This window comes from Anabrus simplex, chromosome 5, assembly GCF_040414725.1.
Source record: "Anabrus simplex isolate iqAnaSimp1 chromosome 5, ASM4041472v1, whole genome shotgun sequence".
Lineage (NCBI taxonomy): Eukaryota > Metazoa > Arthropoda > Insecta > Orthoptera > Tettigoniidae > Anabrus > Anabrus simplex.
This window is the reverse complement of record NC_090269.1, coordinates 182,116,617-182,135,426: the sequence shown is the minus strand read 5'-3', so window position 1 is coordinate 182,135,426 and position 18,810 is coordinate 182,116,617. Positions and strand designations below refer to the sequence as shown.

Here is an 18,810-nt window from a genome sequence, read left to right as displayed (position 1 = left end):
ATAGTAACACTTGGTTCAAGAAAAGGGACTCCCATAAAATCACAAGATATAGTTGGAATGATAAAACAGGTACAGTAATAGATTATATTCTGATAGATCAAAATGTATGGAAAAATGTCATTGATGTCAAGGTCATTCCAAGTGAAGACCTTGGTGGAGAGCATAGACTATTGGTTGCAGTTATTGCAGAGAAAAGACCTCCCAAAGTCTGTAACAAACGAGTCCCAAAAATAAAAACTTTGTCTCACTACCAAAAATTGATGCCTGCTTGGCCATCAGATGATATAGATGTTGTTTCCCATAGGGAATCCTATAGCACATGGGGGCGAAACGCTGGCAACCCGGAATGAGTTAGGTGGAAAATTTATAATGTCCAAATAACGGACCATTTATATTGGTATCATAAATTTACTCATTCGGGACAAATATTTCAGATTCCCTAAGGAATCAACATCTATATCATCTGATGGCCAAGCAGGCATCAATTTTTGGTAGTGAGATAAAGTCCTCATAGTGCATTGGCACTGCCGGTGGCTTCAAGTATCTTACACAGTGGCCTCCACGGTATGCACTAGCCATGCGTCTTGGTAGGTGTGCTAGGTACCAACTGATGAGCCCAACCTAGTACATGGGGGTGAAACGCTGGCAACCAGGAATAAGTTAGCTGGAAAATTTATAATGTCCAATAACGGACCATTTATATTGGTGTTATAATTAATCCTGTTCCGAGGTGTGGAACAGTTTTCATCACACGTTTGCCAGTTTTCCTTTTGAAGATTCTATAACCTAATGACTCAAGGGCATGTTCATCACTAAACCTTGTTTCTTGAATTGCTGCGATTATGATTTCATAATGAGAGAGGATGTCTGTGAATTGTTTGAGTTTACCAACCTTCAAGAGGGAGTTGGCATTGAAGATTGCAAAGATGTTTCGGTGCTTGTGGCTGATCTTGTTTCTAGGAGTCTTCGATACCTCCAGGCATGTCGGTGCAAGCTCCCCAGAATCCAAAGTCCCGCATGCGTCACTCGAGGCGACGGTGGATTGGTTACCACCTGGGGTACTATTTCCAGTTGAATTTTCCTCCATGCTTTACACTTGAAAACTTCTAGTTTGGGGTCGATGGTATTGCACATCGACCAAGTTACTGCCAAGATTGTAAGCCTTGGAGAGAGCCTGATGTTCGGCTAGAGATGGCATTTCCTCCATACCCATCATTTCGGTTTTCCCGCCAGTACTCGGGTGGCTGATTGCAATGGTTGTTCTTATCATCATCATTATTATTATTATTATTATTATTATTATTATTATTATTATTATTTGAAAGCTAACCTTGCACATTTCTCTTTTTACTCTTAGCAATTCCTCAAAATTGTCATCATGAATGATCTCACACATTTGCGGCCCAATAAATATGCCTTCTTTTAACTTACTATCACTGTGTTTAGGAAGCTTATTTCCTAAGTACCTAGAAGTTTTTTCGTATGGGCCAATCCACAATGTTGTAATGTTTATCTTTTGTCAGGCTGTCCCATGTACAAAGAACGCAACAAAATTTGGTAAACCCAGGCTGAATGCCTAACAGTATACCAATCATATTTAAATTTTGAAAGGTAGTTGCTGTGTTCTTCGGCAGGTTACCTCTGGATCCAGAGGCCTCTGACAATCCATTGACCAAGAGCAATATTATATTTAGCTGATAGATATGCATACCTGCCAAGTATTCCAGTTTTTCCATAAAATTTATCTATTTTGCGTGTGTTTTACGGTTGTATAGATAAACAACATTATTGTACGGATTTTGAATATCCGCAGTTTTTTCGCTTTCTGCGGTCAAATCAGATTTGTTTGGTTTTCGATAGTAGATGGTAATACGAGATGCAGTGCTTGAAATTCGGCTGGTAAATATATCAATAATCACATTGATTATCACTTTTTGTTATCAGTCCTTAAGCCTACTTCTTTAGCTTCTATTTTTAAGTCATTCAGTTTGATTTCCATGTCCTGAAAACCTTCTGCAAGAAGACAGAGATCATCCGCATAATCCAGTTCTTCCAATCGGTTATTTAATCCCCACTGAATGCCACGCTTTCTGTTCGTTGCCTCTCTCAGCATACAATCCAGTGTCATGATAAAACAAGATTGGCGACAGTAGACATCCTTGTCTTACTCCAGATTTTACAGCAAAAGGTTCAGACAGCTTCCCTTTATGTTCTACTTGACAAGTATATCCATCATACATTGCCTGTGTAAGACAGACTATCTTTTGTGGAATTCCAAACTTTTCCATAGCATTCCACATTTTCCTCCGGTTGATAGAGTCAAAGGCCTTTTCAAAATCAATGAAAAGTATATACAGAGATGTCTGATACTCAGCAAATTGTTCAATGATTAGCCTTAGTGTGTTAATCTGATCCACAGTAGACCGACCTTCTCTGAAACCTGCCTGTTCTTGACGTAGTCTCCTGTCAACGGCTATGCTTATTCTGTTCAGTATGACTCTTGACATCACTTTTCCCCCATATGAGAGTAACGTTATTCCCCTCCAGTTATTGCAATCTGAGAGGTCACCCTTCTTGATGAGGACACCCTTCTTCCACTCCTCAGGAAGGTGTTCTTCGTTCCATATTAGTGTTAGAAGTGGCTCTATGATTTCCGCTGTTAAATCTGGGTCTACCTTTAGGGCTTCTGGGATAATCTTATCTACACCGGGTGCTTTGCCACTCTTCATTTGTTTCACTGCTTGTGCAATCTTTTGTCGTGTTGGTGGTTCTACCGAGATGTCTGGATCCTCCAAAATGGTTTCAACTTCTTCAGTTCTCGATTCCTCACCAAGATTATTGAGTACTTCCATGAAGTGATGTCTCCATCTTTCCAATTGCTGTGTCTCAGATGTCAAGGCTACTCTGCATTTCTGACTGGTTTCTGGCCTGAAAAGTTCCTCATCGAAAGCTTTCTCGTAATGGCATATACTTCTTTGCTGTTGCCGACTCTTGCTGCTTCTTCTGCTTGTGATGCCAGTTGGTCTGTAAACACTTGTTTATCTCTCCTCACTTTCTTCTTAACCTCCTTCTTGGCCTCCATGTATTTTTCCATTGCTACTGCTTTCTGGTTTCTTGTTCTGCTGGAGTTGACAAGTGCCTTGCACTCTCTTCCATTCTTTCCTCCCTGGCTCTCTGTAGCCCACTATCTCTTCACATGTGTCATGAAAGAGTTCCTTGACTGTGTTCCATTTGGTATTTACATCTTCATTTGGTTGTTCGGCAAGGTCTTCAAACCTCTTCTCCAAATGTACCTTAAATTCATTTTGCACTTCAGGTTTCCCAAATTTCCTGGAGTTGAAACGTTTAATTCGTACTGCTGCCTGTTTTACTGGTGCTGCCATCTTCAATCTAACATCAGCAATCATAAGGTGATGGTCGCTGCCTACATCTGCTCCACGTTTATTCCTCACATGTCTCCATCTTTTACTTATCGCCAAGTGATCAATTTGGTTTTCTGTGCGGAGATCAGGTGACACCCATGAGATCTTGTAGCGGTTCTTATGTGGAAACAATGATCCACCTATAACCAATCCAAAATTACTGTATAGATCTATGAATCTCTGGCCATTATTATTATCTTCTCCTATTCCATGTCTACCCATGATGATTTCTCTTCCTTCATTTTCATTACCGATTTTTGCATTTAGATCTCCCATCAACACCACAATGTCCTTCTTTATCCCTGCCAGTGTTGATGTCAGCCTATCATAAAACTCCTCCTTCTCTTCCTCTTCTGCTACCTCTGTTGGCGCATAGCACTGTACTATGGTCACAGATCTAACTTTGGTTCTTATTCATACAGTAATTATCCTGTGTGATACAGGGGTCCATTCCATTATGCTATTTTTTGCTTTCTTTTTGAGTAAGACACCCACTCCACTTGAATGCTGATCATTTTCTTCTCTTCCAGAGTAAATGAAGGCACCCCCCTCTTCTGTTCTCACCTCTCCGTAGCTTGTCCATCTTGTTCCACTCAACCCAAGTATCTCCAGTTTATACCTTTTCATTTCTGCCATTACTTCTCTCAGACTGCCAGTTTCATACATAGTTTTAACATTCCAGAATCCGATTCGTGTTCTGTATTTCATTGCAAAAGTCGTCTCCATAAAATCCGGCCGGTATAAATTTTGTCTGGTTTCTGTAATAAGTTTAATTCAGGTGTGCGAGTTATTAGCCCACAGCACCCTAAGTCCAGTGGAGGGGCTGCCTCCTGCCTGCGCTAGACCGCAGGATTTTTCTGTATGGGTTATCTCCCTTAGCCTTTAAAGATCCCTCTTTACCACAAGGCAGTGGTTTCTTCTTTATTTATACCCAAGAAGAAGGGTTGCCTCATCCGCCAGCTTCGCCGTACCAAAGGACCCCTTCTCTGCCGTTGCTGCTGTTGAGGTCTTCACCAGAGCCCCGTTAGCCGTCACTTTTCAGGGTTCCTGTAGGGCCTTCACAGCTACCATAGCGGTCATGGGGCTCACACAGTCCCCACCGTTCATCACCCCTACAGGCAATCCCCTACTTCATGCCGTTGCCCAACTCCCACGACATGGACGAGGGGTTGGCCTTAAGTCACTTAAAAGAAATATTTTACTTCTTCTGAATTTTACAGTGTCTACCCCCGTCATTTTTATATCGCCTCTTCTACTGATCCAGAGTGAACTTGATCTTTAATTTTCTTTTTCCTTTGCATTGTTTTTCATGTCTTAATCGGCTGATGATGACCTGGACTAGGGTCGAAACCGGTACCACTTCTACTTATTATTAAATAAGAATGTAATCACTGCATTTCTTATTCTTTTGTATTGAATAGGTTGAACCTCTTTATTTATTATTTCAATTTTAACAATGATCACAGTCAAAAGAGTAAAAAGAACACCACTATTTCGTGCCGGAACAAATCCAGTTGAAGTTCATAAGCAGGTCTAGTACAGTCTTTTTATGCCGCATTCACATATGAACAAGAAGTTAGTATAAATAACCACCTAATCGATACTTTATTATTGCCTCAGGCAAAATTGAATATAAATTAACACTTACAGGACATGTTTCGACCACTTAGTGGTCGTCTTCAGCTGTATAAAGAAAGAATTGAGAAGAAAAAACATTAGGACAATCATCATCATCATCATCATCATCATCATCATCAGTTTTCCACTCCAGTTGCCCGGGTGTGGTTTACGAGCACTCTCCACTTCTGTCTGTCCATGTACCACTCTTCTCTCAAGACGACATCCCAGCTGACTCCTCTTGTTCCTATGTTGTCTTTCACTTGGTCCAACCATCTCTTCCTAGGTCTTCCTACCGGTCGTTTTCCGGCGACAACAATAAGCACAAATAATAAAAGTTCTTTGGAGACTCCTTTGTTAAAAAATGGAGGTCATCAGATCAGGACATCTTGCCTCTCGTTCTTGTAGGTCTTGTAGGCAACAACTATACATAACTGCATATCACAAGTTCAATTTCATAACGAGTTATCCTTCAAGTTTGCATATTAGAACAAGTCCTTTAACTCGTTATCGATCTCAAATACAACATCTTCATTCGTCTTCATATGTGAATGTGGCATAACAGGATTGTACTAGACCTGCTTATGAACTTCAACTGGATTTGTTTCGGCACAAAATAGTGGTGTTCTTTTTACTCTTTTGACTGTGATCATTGTATGTCTCAAGTATTATTACAATATTATAAGTCCACCTGTTCAATACAATACAATATGATCCACTATTTCATATGGTCAAATATTTTTTATACATAATACATAAAAGTCAAAGGTACATGTTTCACCCTCCTTACGGGCATCATCAGCCTATATCAATCTTAAAATAATACATATACTTATAAATTATAGGTTAAAATGTTGAAAAATGGTTTCGTAAAACATTATACAATAACATCTAAAACAACGATAATGCACCAAAGTATGTTAAAAGAGAGTGAAATTAACAGTTTTGAAGATTAAAACGTGATTAAACATGAAGCTTTGAGAGTCTAAAACTAAAATGGATCCATATTTTTATAATATCATTAAGACTGTGAAGGCCTTGAGTATAAATACAATCGTCAAAGGGGGATGTTTCTTCAATTCCCAAGTTGAATCCAAGGTGGTAAAATCACTTTCAGTTATTTAAAACGGAAGTGTGAATGTAAAAAACAAGTTTAAAATGTATATGATTGGGAGATCTGAAAGTCGAGAAGAAAATGGAACTTCAATAGAAGGCGTTGCTTGTGATAAGACGTATGTCAAAGCTAGCGGAGTTCGGAAAAATGGTAGTCGAATGGATCTAAAAGATAGTCAAGTTGATATATAATTCCGTTGAAACATTTGTTGGAAGAAATGTTCAGGATTTTTCGTACGGAGCGTATTAAGTACGTCTTTTAGATCCATTCGACTACCATTTTTCCGAACTCCGCTAGCTTTGACATACGTCTTATCACAAGCAGCGCCTTCTATTGAAGTTCCATTTTCTTCTCGACTTTCAGATCTCCCAATCATATACATTTTAAATTTGTTTTTTACATTCACACTTCCGTTTTAAATAACTGAAAGTGATTTTACCACCTTGGATTCAACTTGGGAATTGAAGAAACATCCCCCTTTGACGATTGTATTTATACTCAAGGCCTTCACAGTCTTAATGATATTATAAAAATATGGATCCATTTTAGTTTTAGACTCTCAAAGCTTCATGTTTAATCACGTTTTAATCTTCAAAACTGTTAATTTCACTCTCTTTTAACATACTTTGGTGCATTATCGTTGTTTTAGATGTTATTGTATAATGTTTTACGAAACCATTTTTCAACATTTTAACCTATAATTTATAAGTATATGTATTATTTTAAGATTGATATAGGCTGATGATGCCCGTAAGGAGGGTGAAACATGTACCTTTGACTTTTATGTATTATGTATAAAAAATATTTGACCATATGAAATAGTGGATCATATTGTATTGTATTGAACAGGTGGACTTATAATATTGTAATAATACTTGAGACATACGTCAACTTCAATACGGAACCAAAATGAGAATAGTTACTTGTAATGTGATCATTGTGTTATGAACATCAACTGGAATTGCTTCGGCACAAAAAAGTGTTAATTTTTTGCCTGTGATCATTGTGTTTGTTGTTTTTAGATCTTTATGACTTAATTTTTGTAGTGCTTTGCTAATTGGCTGATGATGACACTTCAAATTGTTGAAACCGGTCCCAAATGAACAGGCTGTAACTTCTATTTGGTTAAACTTAACAACGGAGTATTGAAAGGTGGATCCTTCCTTCTATTTAATATTGTATATCAAAATACCAATTCGAAATTGTGTAGTGTTCTATTCCGACAATGCTCCAGTCATGATTGGAAAGAAGAATGGAGTTGCTGCTGTTTTAAGGGAAGCATAGTCATCTGTCTTCTTACTGGGTTGCTCATGCCATTTGGTTAACTTGGCTGCTGAGAAAGGTGCAAGCAGTTTGCCTGTTAAAGTTGATGAACTATTAGTCAACATCTTCTATTATTCAGAAAAGAGTTGTAAGAGGAAGGAACACCTTAAGAAATTCCAAGAGCTTCACAAGGAAACAAAAAAAGATACTGAAACATGTTTCCACAAGATGGCTATCATTATTGGGAAGGTGTCTGCAGAGGCTGTTAGAGCAATGGGATCCACTACTTGGTTTCTTTAAAGATGAGGTGCTTGTTTATACTCTGTGTATCAACTACTAGCTTAACATGATTTACAATCCCAAAAGCCGAGCCTGGTAGTTGCAAAGACCATGAAAAGAGGAAAGTTACTGAGTGGTCAGAATTGATTACTCCCAAAAGATTTGCATGTGTCTCAAAATCTGACACTCCTGTGCTAAATAATAAGAACATCATTCAAATTCATGAACATAAAAAAAAAATTTTTAATGGTGAATCTCAATGCTACACTTTAGAGTGCTTCCCCTCACATTCATGAACTCCTCAAACTAACGACGAATCCGTTAAAGTAGCTGCTTTCCAGATTTGTTAAACCAAAAGTGAAAAGTTCCCTTTTATTAAAAGTTCCTTACCATTCTATTGAGAATCAAAGAGAATGATGAGCTAGTCATTGATGTTGAGACAATGACCTTGGTGAAGAACTTAAATGATAGAGATAAATCAACATTTTTTCATCTGCTAAGGGTTACTTCCACACAACATGTGATTGTATTATTAACAAGTTCCCTCTCAGTGATGAAGTACTGAAACATACAAAGGTTGCAGATGTTTTGAAAATTGAAGATGCCCAGTTTTCTTCTGTACAATTCTTATAGAAAGATTTCCATCATTGCTGCCGAGGAAGGACAGTGAGTCGGTTGAGGATCCAATGAATATGCTTCAGAACCAGTTTGTAGATCTTCAGATTGATAACTGTGCTACGGTTGAGAGTGAGAATCTGACAGATGATACCAAATGGGCTCGCTTGATGAACATTCGTGGAGCTGATGGTGTTCCGAAGTATGATAGGATATCCAGGCTTTCTGTTCTGACTCTACTGCTCAGCAATGCTGAGTGTGAATGTGTGTTCAGCTTGGTGAAAAAGAACCAAAATCAGTTTCGGTCCTCAATTTCAAATGAAATTCTGGATTCTATTTCTGTTTTGAAATCCAGAAGTACTGGTCCATGTTACTCGAGTAGTTTTCCTCCAGAATTTCTGAAAAAAGCAAAGAAAGCAACTCATCTCCATCTGTCCTCCCCAACCTGTGATGGATAATAGCCTACATACTGTGAACTTGACAGAATTTTGTAAATAAGTGTACATCTTTAGTTTAATTTTGACGGTGACATTCATATTGTGACATGCAAGTTTAAAGTGCAGAAAAACACTGTTTGTGTACAATGTGAACTGTTCCAAGTGTTAAGTGAAAACAGATGAGCACTCATCAAGATGTAACTTTGTGTATTTAATTTCAGGGGTGATCATAACATGTATGTGACTTGTATTAGTATTGTTTGTAATTTCCCCCCTTGCCGTCCTTTTTCGCTAAGTCTCAAGACTTTATGACGTTTGTGCCTGTTGTTAAAAATTTTCCACTTTAAGATCTTCTGGATTTCTCCTTTTGAAAGTTGGCAGGTATGCTTCCCAGTTTTGCAGAAGGCTTTTTACATCATTGCGGTAAGTTACCTCATTACTAACAAAACAAAAATATGTCATCGATTGTTGGCGTTTCCAGTATGACGCCTTAACACGATATTGTAATAAATTCCTCCGTTGGAGGCAAGAACCTAATAATTCCGCTTGAACTTTAGGAAGGTTGAGGTCTCTGACTAGGTCATTTAGTTTGGATTGGGAAATAAAGTGAGGTATATGTGGATCAGGAAAATTTGGATCGGTGTTTGAATACGAGGGTCCAGGTTCGTCATCTGGAGAACGACTGTGTGGTTCTATTTCATCTTACTGTCTGTTCTTTAGGAGGGTTAGGAATTGGTATAAAATCATGACTCATAGGTTTCTTGGCAGAAGGAACATCAGGATAAAATATAGAATGTTTTGATTTAGAACGGTGTCACACTATGTTTGTTAAGAGTAGTAACAATCCGTAGTATGATCTTTCAGTTCTGTCCATATTACAGGGTTTCCCAATGGCATTTATTTGTGCGTGCCATTAAGCCAACCATGTGAACAATTACGACAAATTTTACCTGGGGCCCAGCTTTTTCCCTCGTCTACATCACTTTCAAAATACAACTTGTATGCTTTTTTTTCACTATAGGAGTGATAGTATTTCTCTGTGACTTCAGAGTAAATTCCCCTCAAACATAACAAAACAAGTTTGGATTATTCGCACATTTGAGTGACATGGCAAACTTGTTAATTGACTTATAATATATTTTCTATAAAAACATTTGTGATGAATACTGTTATAGTTTTATTAAAATCCAACTTGAACTTCACTTCACACAATATTACATTCACAATTTCACAAACATAAAATACAGCTACTCGCGAAGTGATGGGGAAGGAAGTTAAGACGTGACTAACCCACAAAAGAACAAATTTTAACAGAGGAACAGGAAATTACTCTACTGCTCGATGTTTTGTCCATGAAATATTAAGTGCCAGTATGTATACAAGGTCACTAGAACCATTTACTAGGAACCAACTGCTGAGCCGGGTGTGAAGACCTGAAACCATAAAACTATAAATATGGGCATTCTGAAAACAATTTAGATGATGCAGGAAAGTGGGTTTTTCATTGTTTATCAGTGTAATGAGATTATCAGTCCCTTTTATCCAAGGTACCTGAGTGTGACACAAATTACATCACACCATAATCCATAATTTTTCATGTGATTGAGTATGTTTGATCTTCTCTTTTTAGCTTTTCATTTCATTTTGTTCCATTATTCAGCTTGATAACCTTGCAGTCTTCCTCAATACAGCAATCATCATTGATGTGAATGAATTTTTAAGAGATTTTACTATGTCCAATCTTTGGTTTTTTTATGTCTAAGTGAGCCTTTTATCCTCTGTTGATAAATGCAGCATGAGTTATTGTCAGTATTTATAATTTGTTTGATGATTCTAATACATATATGTGTTTCAGATTTTGATCAAGTTTTCTATCTTTGTTTTTCTGCATTTAGGTTACCTAGATTTTATTTTTGTTACAGGAAAAGTTGGCAATCACAGTTTGCATCAACAAAATAGATAGACTTATGCTAGAATTAAAGCTTCCACCACAAGATGCATACTACAAACTAAGACACATTGTAGATGAAGTCAATGGACTCTTGAGGTTTGTTTATTCACTTTTAGTCTGACTCCATTTATTTTGCTCTCTGTTGCTTGTTTCTCTGACTCATTACTGCTAGATCATGGCAAAATTCTAGTCTTGTTTCCTTTACGTATAAGTTAAATATTTTATATTGTTTCAGCATGTACTCAGATGAAGAGAACTCATACATGGTGTCACCCATCCTAGGAAACGTGTGCTTTGCAAGTTCACTGTATTCAGTTTGTTTCACTCTAAAATCTTTTGCCAACATATATGCCCAGACATATGAAAATGTCAACGTTAACGAGTTTGCTCGTCGTCTGTGGGGAGATATCTACTTCAATAACAAGACGTAAGTTGCTCTTTATTTACAATACATTTTTTGCCTGACTTTACAGAAAGTATTTCATTGTATAAGTCTCCCGTTTCAACAAGGTTGCTTAGTCCATATGTGATATTCATCCTTATCGTGATTGAAGTTTTGTAAATATCCCTTTATGTTTAAACATCACCAAATTTTGAAGTAGGCCTTGTCCTTGATTGTGAAATACAGTGAAACCTCAATTCTCCATTTGTTTGGAGGGACCACAGAAGGAAAGATAAACATACAAATGGGAAAATGTAAAATCTGGGAATGAATTAAAACCATCATCAATTTGGATAAACACCACAATAATTCATATGTGTACTGTAATTATAATCTTAAAATCTCCTACATACACTACATGAGTTAAAAATCTTGATGCTTTAAATTTAGCTTTACTGTGGAAACTAGAAAATGTTCTCATGAGAAGTTCTTACAGGTCAGTAAGATTGATTAGCCAAGTTCGTCAAAAAATATGCTAGTAAATAACGCCAAGTCGAGCAAGAATCAATCATTGTTTTTACAATATGCTTTATATCACACTGACAGATGAGTCTTATGGCATCAGTGGGATAGGAAAGTGTGAAGGAATCTACTGTGGCCTTAATTAAGGAAAACCCTCAGCATTTGCCTGGTAATTTTTTTTTTTTTTTACGAGGGATTGTGGAAAATCTTCAAAAAGACACTTGTGAAGGGTCCGTACTCCACAAGTGTGTGGGATTCTTGCCCACTAAAAACCACACACCCTTTTCCCACGATGTGAGTCATCACCTCGGAACCGCTCTCGCATTACTTCAGGGTGATATCGTGCTTTGTCTTTCAGACGTCTTCTTTCTTCATTTCTCCTTTACGAACGTTCGTATGCTTCCAAATCCTTCTTCTTCTGACGAAGGATGTCCTCCACATCCCAGGATTCCTGGTTTCGCAGCATCACCGAAATAACATTATCTGTTGTCAATTCTCATAGTTCAGTTTCCACACATCTTCTCTGAATCGTCCAATGGCCGCATACAAAAAAGGTGTGATATACGTCGTCGATATCATCGCAGTATATCCATGCTGCGTCACTCGCTCTGCCCACTTTATGCAGGAAATTCCGGAAATATCCATGTCCTGTTAGAAGCTGCGTGAGGTAGTAATTTACTTCACCATGGGCCCTTTCAACCCAGATATCCAAGCGTGGTATCAGTCGCTTGGTCCATTTGCCTCAAGGGTCACTTTCCCATCTGAGTTGCCATCGCCTCATCAGTTGACATTTCTTTCCCAGCTCTCCTTTGGTACGCCAGATTTCATGCCGCTCCAATGCGAGTAGGTGTATAGGGGAGTTAAGAATTGAGCTCTCTAAATAATGTTATTTAAAAAGACTGTAATTTTGCATTATGCGTGATTAGTCATGATGATAATTTAGAATTGAAGTCTTGAGTTCGTTGGAAAATGGCTTCTAGATTTGATGAGGCTTGCTGCTGCAGTTTGGCAATTTGATCAGAGGAAGCATTGACATATTTAATTCTTGTTTGTAGCGACCAGACTCTCCGTTGGAAGTTGATTGTTTTGATGTAAGTTATAGTTAAAAGGGGCTTCAATCCAAATTTTGAGTACTGGTATCTGATTATGTTTCTTTCGATTTATGGAATGGAAGAAGCATCTGGAACAAATGGAAATGAACTTAAGTAATATTGTGTGTGTTGTGCTTATAATGTGAGTGTTGATGTTGTATTATCACTTACCCCTTTGTCTGCTGCTACAGAATCTTGTGGGCCTTATTGCGTTACTGTGACTATTGTCTGTTGTGGCTCTACTCCTTGTGTTGTACGTATGAAAGAGCTGTTGTGAAGGGCGGGTAGGGGGTTGAGGGGAAGAGATGTTGGGCGGGGCGTTTGCTATTGACGTGCTACGTGGTGGGGAATTCTTATTTGTTGTCGAGGTGGGGGTAGAGGACGATCCTGCAGGCGGGACGTTAAGCTTTGGCATGTTATGTGGAGGGGGACTTTTTTGCGTTGCCGAAATGGTTTCAGTTGTGAGTGTATTTAGATTGAATATTTTAAAGAATTTGCTTTTATCTGATTTGAGATTTCGTAATAATTTTGGCAACTGCTCTATTAACGGACTTTTTATTTCGACCGCGTCATTCAAGTTTTTTCCTTTACTGAAGTATTGATCCAAATAAATATATATGTTTTCGAATTCTGTCATTAGCTTCCCCTTTTCGATTCTTTTGATTATTGTAAGGTCTTTATCTATTGAGGTGTAATGATGGTCGGTTTCTTTCATATGATTACTCACTGCGGAGTATTTATTGTGTTTTAAGGCATTAAAATGTTCCATGTATCTGGTTAGGAAACTGCGTCCAGTTTGGCCAACATATGAAGATTTACACTGTGCGCATGTTAGTCTGTATATTCCGGAGCCTTGAAATTTGTTATTGTAGGCATTTACTGTGTTATGGTTAAAAAATAAGTTTTTGTTAGTGTTATATGTTTTAAAGGCTATTTGCATATCTCGTTTTTTGAGTGGGTTTGCTATTTGGTGAATCTTTGAACTGGTGTAAGTGAAGGTTGCGTATTTGGATTTTTTAGTCTTTTCCGGTGTGAGGTTTGTGGCTATTTTGAGCTTTACTTTGTTGATGATTCGATTTACTATGTCTGCTTTATATCCATTGGCTAGTGCTAGTTCTTTTATAAAATTTATTTCTTTTGTAAAATTTGCGGGTGATAAGGGTATTTTGTAGGCTCTGTAGACCATACTGAAAAAGGTTGCTTGTTTGTGGGATTTGGGGTGGAGTGAGTCATTTCTTATTGTTATTGGCGTGTGTGTTGGTTTTCTGGTTATCTATTAAGACCTTACAATAATCAAAAGAATCAAAAAGGGGAAGCTAATGACAGAATTCGAAAACATATATATTTATTTGAATCAATACTTCAATAAAGGAAAAAACTTGAATGACGCGGTCGAAATAAAAAGTCCGTTAATAGAGCAGTTGCCAACATTATTACGAAATCTCAAATCAGATAAAAGCAAATTCTTTAAAATATTCAATCTAAATACACTCACAACTGAAACCATTTCGGCAACGCAAAAAAGTCCCCCTCCACATAACATGCCAAAGCTTAACGCCCCGCCTGCAGGATCGTCCTCTACCCCCACCTCGACAACAAATAAGAATTCCCCACCACGTAGCACGTCAATAGCAAACGCCCCGCCCAACATCTCTTCCCCTCAACCCCCTACCCGCCCTTCACAACAGCTCTTTCATACGTACAACACAAGGAGTAGAGCCACAACAGACAATAGTCACAGTAACGCAATAAGGCCCACAAGATTCTGTAGCAGCAGACAAAGGGGTAAGTGATAATACAACATCAACACTCACATTATAAGCACAACACACACACACACAATATTACTTAAGTTCATTTCCATTTGTTCCAGATGCTTCTTCCATTCCATAAATCGAAAGAAACATAATCAGATACCAGTACTCAAAATTTGGATTGAAGCCCCTTTTAACCATAACTTACATCAAAACAATCAACTTCCAACGGAGAGACTGGTCGCTACAAACAAGAATTAAATATGTCAATGCTTCCTCTGATCAAATTGCCAAACTGCAGCAGCAAGCCTCATCAAATCTAGAAGCCATTTTCCAACGAACTCAAGACTTCAATTCTAAATTATCATCATGACTAATCACGCATAATGCAAAATTACAGTCTTTTTAAATAACATTATTTAGAGAGCACAATTCTTAACTATAATTCTCAATACTGAAATGTTACTGTATTCTAGAAACCAACGCACTTCAGATATTATGGCTCCTTTATATTAACATCCAATATTTATATTTATATTTATGACTCAAATTTTAATGCCAAATTATAGTTGAATCAATTTTATTTTAACATTGCAAACAATTTTTAGCCAAATTAAAAACTGTGTTTTGGACGTCAATGTGTTTTAGAATTAAGAGTTAATCCATTTTAACATTTCAAATCATATTGTCATAATTTTTAATGTGTATATTATTTTTGTTTTAAATATTGTTATCACTGAAATCAGATTTACATTCAATGTAATGAAATTTGTAACAACAACCCAAAAATGACAAACCTTGAGGCAATAGTATAGGCTGATGATGCTTGTGAATAAAAGCGAAACATATCCCGGTAAATTGGTGTTGTAACATTACAACTTAGCAACACAAACTGTAATTTGTATTGAAAAGGTGGATCAAAATAACCAAAAAATTGTTAGTATATCGTAGCATAGTTCAATACGGGTCTAATAATGAGATTAGTTACATGTAATGCACATGAAATACGTAAAGCCGCTCTCCGTTGTACGGCAGCTATCCTTCTCCGATACCAACCAAATCTCAAGGATTCAGCCCAGATTTCAGAACCATATAGGAGCACTGGCTGAACCGTTGACATGAGAAGACGTCTTTTACTGGATTTCGGACCTTTAATATTTCCCATTAGTCTGCTAAGTGCAGTCATGTATTTTACTGCCTTGTCTATCACACTCTGAATATGTGTCCAGAATGTGAGCTTGGAGTCAAGTGTCACTCCTAGATATTTTGTGCTCGCAGATGTTTCAATCGCTAACTCTCCAACAGTCATTGGTACAAGAGTTTCGATCCTTTTCCTCGTCAGAAGAACTATCTCCGTTTTGTGTTCGGCTAATATTAGACTGTGGCTCATCATCCATTCTTTTATTCACCGCATCACCTGGTTCAGTTTAATTTGAGCCATTTCAACATTACGAGCTACTATCAAGGCGGCCACATCATCAGCGTAGCCCACAAGCTTCGTGTCCTCTGGCATCTCCAAACGTAACAAGCCATCATAGGATGATAGGAAAACTTAAAACGGTCCACCTTTTCAATACATCATACATTATGTTCCAAAGATCTGGACCAAGGATTGATCCCTGCGCTGCACCAGCCGTCAGACGCTTTGTCTTTTCTCCATCTTCCGTATCATACAACAGAGTGCGATCTTTGAAGTAATCTCTCATTATGCGCATAAGATATTGTGGTAGCTTGAAAGTTTCTTCAAGAGCTACCAACATGTCGCTCCATCTTGCCGAATTGAAGCCATTCTTTACATCCAGGGTCACAAGAAGTGTCAATTTACGGGAATGATGGTTGCCCGTTTGTGCCCTTTCTGCTGTATTCACCACCTCCCACACTGCATCTAGCGTCGAGTGTCCTCTCCGAAATCCATGTTGGCAAACAGATAGATCCCCTGCTAGTTGAACTGCTGAGAGGATTCTGGGCTGCAGAAGTTTCTCCAGGCCTTTTCCAGCTGTATCCAGCATACATAAAGGTCTATAACCACCAAGTTTTCCTTTGCTGATCAGAACCAAACGAGCCATTTTCCATCGGGGACTAAAAACACCCGTTTGCAGGCAATGATTGTACATATTCAGCAACAGTTCTGGGCATAGTTCTGCTATTATCTTTTGCACTTCTGCAGGTATACCATCTGGTCCTGGAGTTTTCTTGTTTCTAAGAGAGCTAATAGCTCTATTCAGCTCTTCTACAGTAAAGAGGGATATATCATCCAGTTCTTTCTCGTCGTCACAGTCAATCCTCTCTGGATGGTCTATGAATAGTGTATCCACAATTTGTTTAATTGTTTGCGGATCCGCACTTGGGGTTGAAAATGTCCCGAGTTTCTTCATGACAATCTTATAACCTTGTCCCCATGGATCATCTTCTACTTCTTTAGCCAGTGCCCACCATATATCGGCTTTACTTTTTCTGATTGCATTACGGAGTTCCTTCTTCGCTGACTTGTACTCCGCTGTGACTGAGGTATTCTCTTGACTGCCTCTCATCCTCTGAGCCCTGCGTCGAAGTCTCAGACAATTCTTTCTCAGTTCAGCAATCTCTTTGGTCCACCAGTACGCTGGGCGCTTGCTGTTTCGCGGTCTCCTTCGGGACATTGAAGCGTTGCATGCTTGATGGATTAGCTGCATAGGTAGTTCAACACATACACCAGCTGCTTCTCTCCCTCTACGAGCAAAACATTTTTCAGTTATGTTGTCCATTCCATTCCGAATTTTATCAATGAACTTTTCCTTGTCAATACCGGCTATGTTCCACCGTGCTGGCCTGCGCAAGATGTTTCTTTCTTGAGGAGATTCTTGGAGCAGTCGAAAGATGATGTATTGATGATCGCTCCCCATGTAATTCTCGATCACTTGCCATTCGTAAATCTTAGGCATAATATCCTCTGATGAGAAGGTTACATCCGGTATTGTTCCCTGACATCCTGGTCGTCGAAATGTTGGCACATTTCCAATGTTGTTGACCACCAAACCTGTTCTGGCTACCATCTCCATTATACGACGTCCTCTGGAGTCTGTTTGTGGCATGCCCCATTCCAACGCGTGAGCATTTACGTCACCAGCGACCACTAGTTTTTTTTCCATTCTGCGTATTACGTCCTCAAGACCATCAAGTTTCATCTGAAAGTTGGAAACAGATTCATTTGGTGTAAAATAGCAGCTTACAATAGTGATTCCCCCAGTCTGTACCCAAACAAAACAGTCATCGCATCCATGCTGTGTTACTGGGACTTTTCCTGGATCTGGTATCCAAATTTCAGCTGTTCTGAGGTTATCCACAAACCACCCTGGATGGTCTCTCTCTTGATATGGTTCGCTAATAATAACGATGTCTACTTCCATCTCGTAAATCAGCTGTGTCATAAGATCGTTAGCTGTTTGACTCCTGTGCATATTTGCTTGAAGTATTCGCATCATTTACTATGATTTTTTGCCTTTTCCAGAGCTTCACGAAATATTGCACATGCTCCCGATCCAGGAATGTGATTTCGTTCAGCTTCATTGACACCCTTGTCTGAACAAAGCATGCATCGTGGATTGTTCTTTTTACAGTCTACTGCCTTGTGGCCAGATTCTCCACACTTAAAACAGCTTGCTTCTGTCGGGGCCTGTGCAGTTCCTTGCCAGATGTCCATATGATAGGCATCGGAAGCAGCGAGGTAACATAGTTCTAGCTCGTACTCTGCAGTATAGCCATCCTATCTTGATTCTTCCTGCTTCCAGTAGTTTCTGAGCGTCCTCGTCTTTGGTTTCGAAGGTGGCAAGTTTCTGTCCCCAGCTGTTTGGTTTCAAGACTGATATTTTCAGTTCTCCATGGGGATTGCCGGAATCTCGTCTTACAGCTTCCTCCACGTCTGCGGCGGTAGTGACACCATCCATGTCTCGAATCTCCAGTGTAGTTCGGGGGATTAAAGCCTTTACATCGCCATCTTGTCCGAGGGCATCTCTCAGAGAATTACTGAATACCTCCCTATTTTCCATCTTAGTTGTTTCGTTAAATTCAAGAAGAACAGCTCCCGCTCTTGTTTTACGGATAGATCGAATGCCTGCTCCACTGTCTTCCGGCTTCACCCATTCTCTGATATCCTTCAAAACATCAGCAAAAGTCTTACCGTTCATTGGTTTGATGATTACGGCTTCTGAACGACTCCTAGATTTAGAATGAGGTCGTTTACCACGTTCGCTATGCACTGTACTTTCAGGATTATTACTGGCCTGTTTCGTTGGGATATCTTCGTGCTTCCTATCGTCACTCTTCTTCTTTCTCTTCTTCTTGGACAGAAACGTTTCCCATTTTCCTTGATCTTCCTCCGAGTCAT

General features: G+C 38.7%; 1 protein-coding gene across 3 annotated transcripts in view; it reads left to right on the top strand.

The window, feature by feature from the left end:
• The window catches only part of LOC136873888 (116 kDa U5 small nuclear ribonucleoprotein component), a 398,344-nt gene that overhangs the window by 130,683 nt on the left and 248,851 nt on the right, over positions 1-18,810 (top strand). For all 3 annotated transcript variants that reach the window (XM_068227586.1, XM_067147207.2, XM_067147208.2), the window contains 2 exons: positions 10,670-10,794; positions 10,934-11,125. In XM_068227586.1, coding sequence (XP_068083687.1) covers positions 10,670-10,794; positions 10,934-11,125 — 317 coding nt within the window. The remainder of the gene's footprint in view (positions 1-10,669; positions 10,795-10,933; positions 11,126-18,810) is intronic.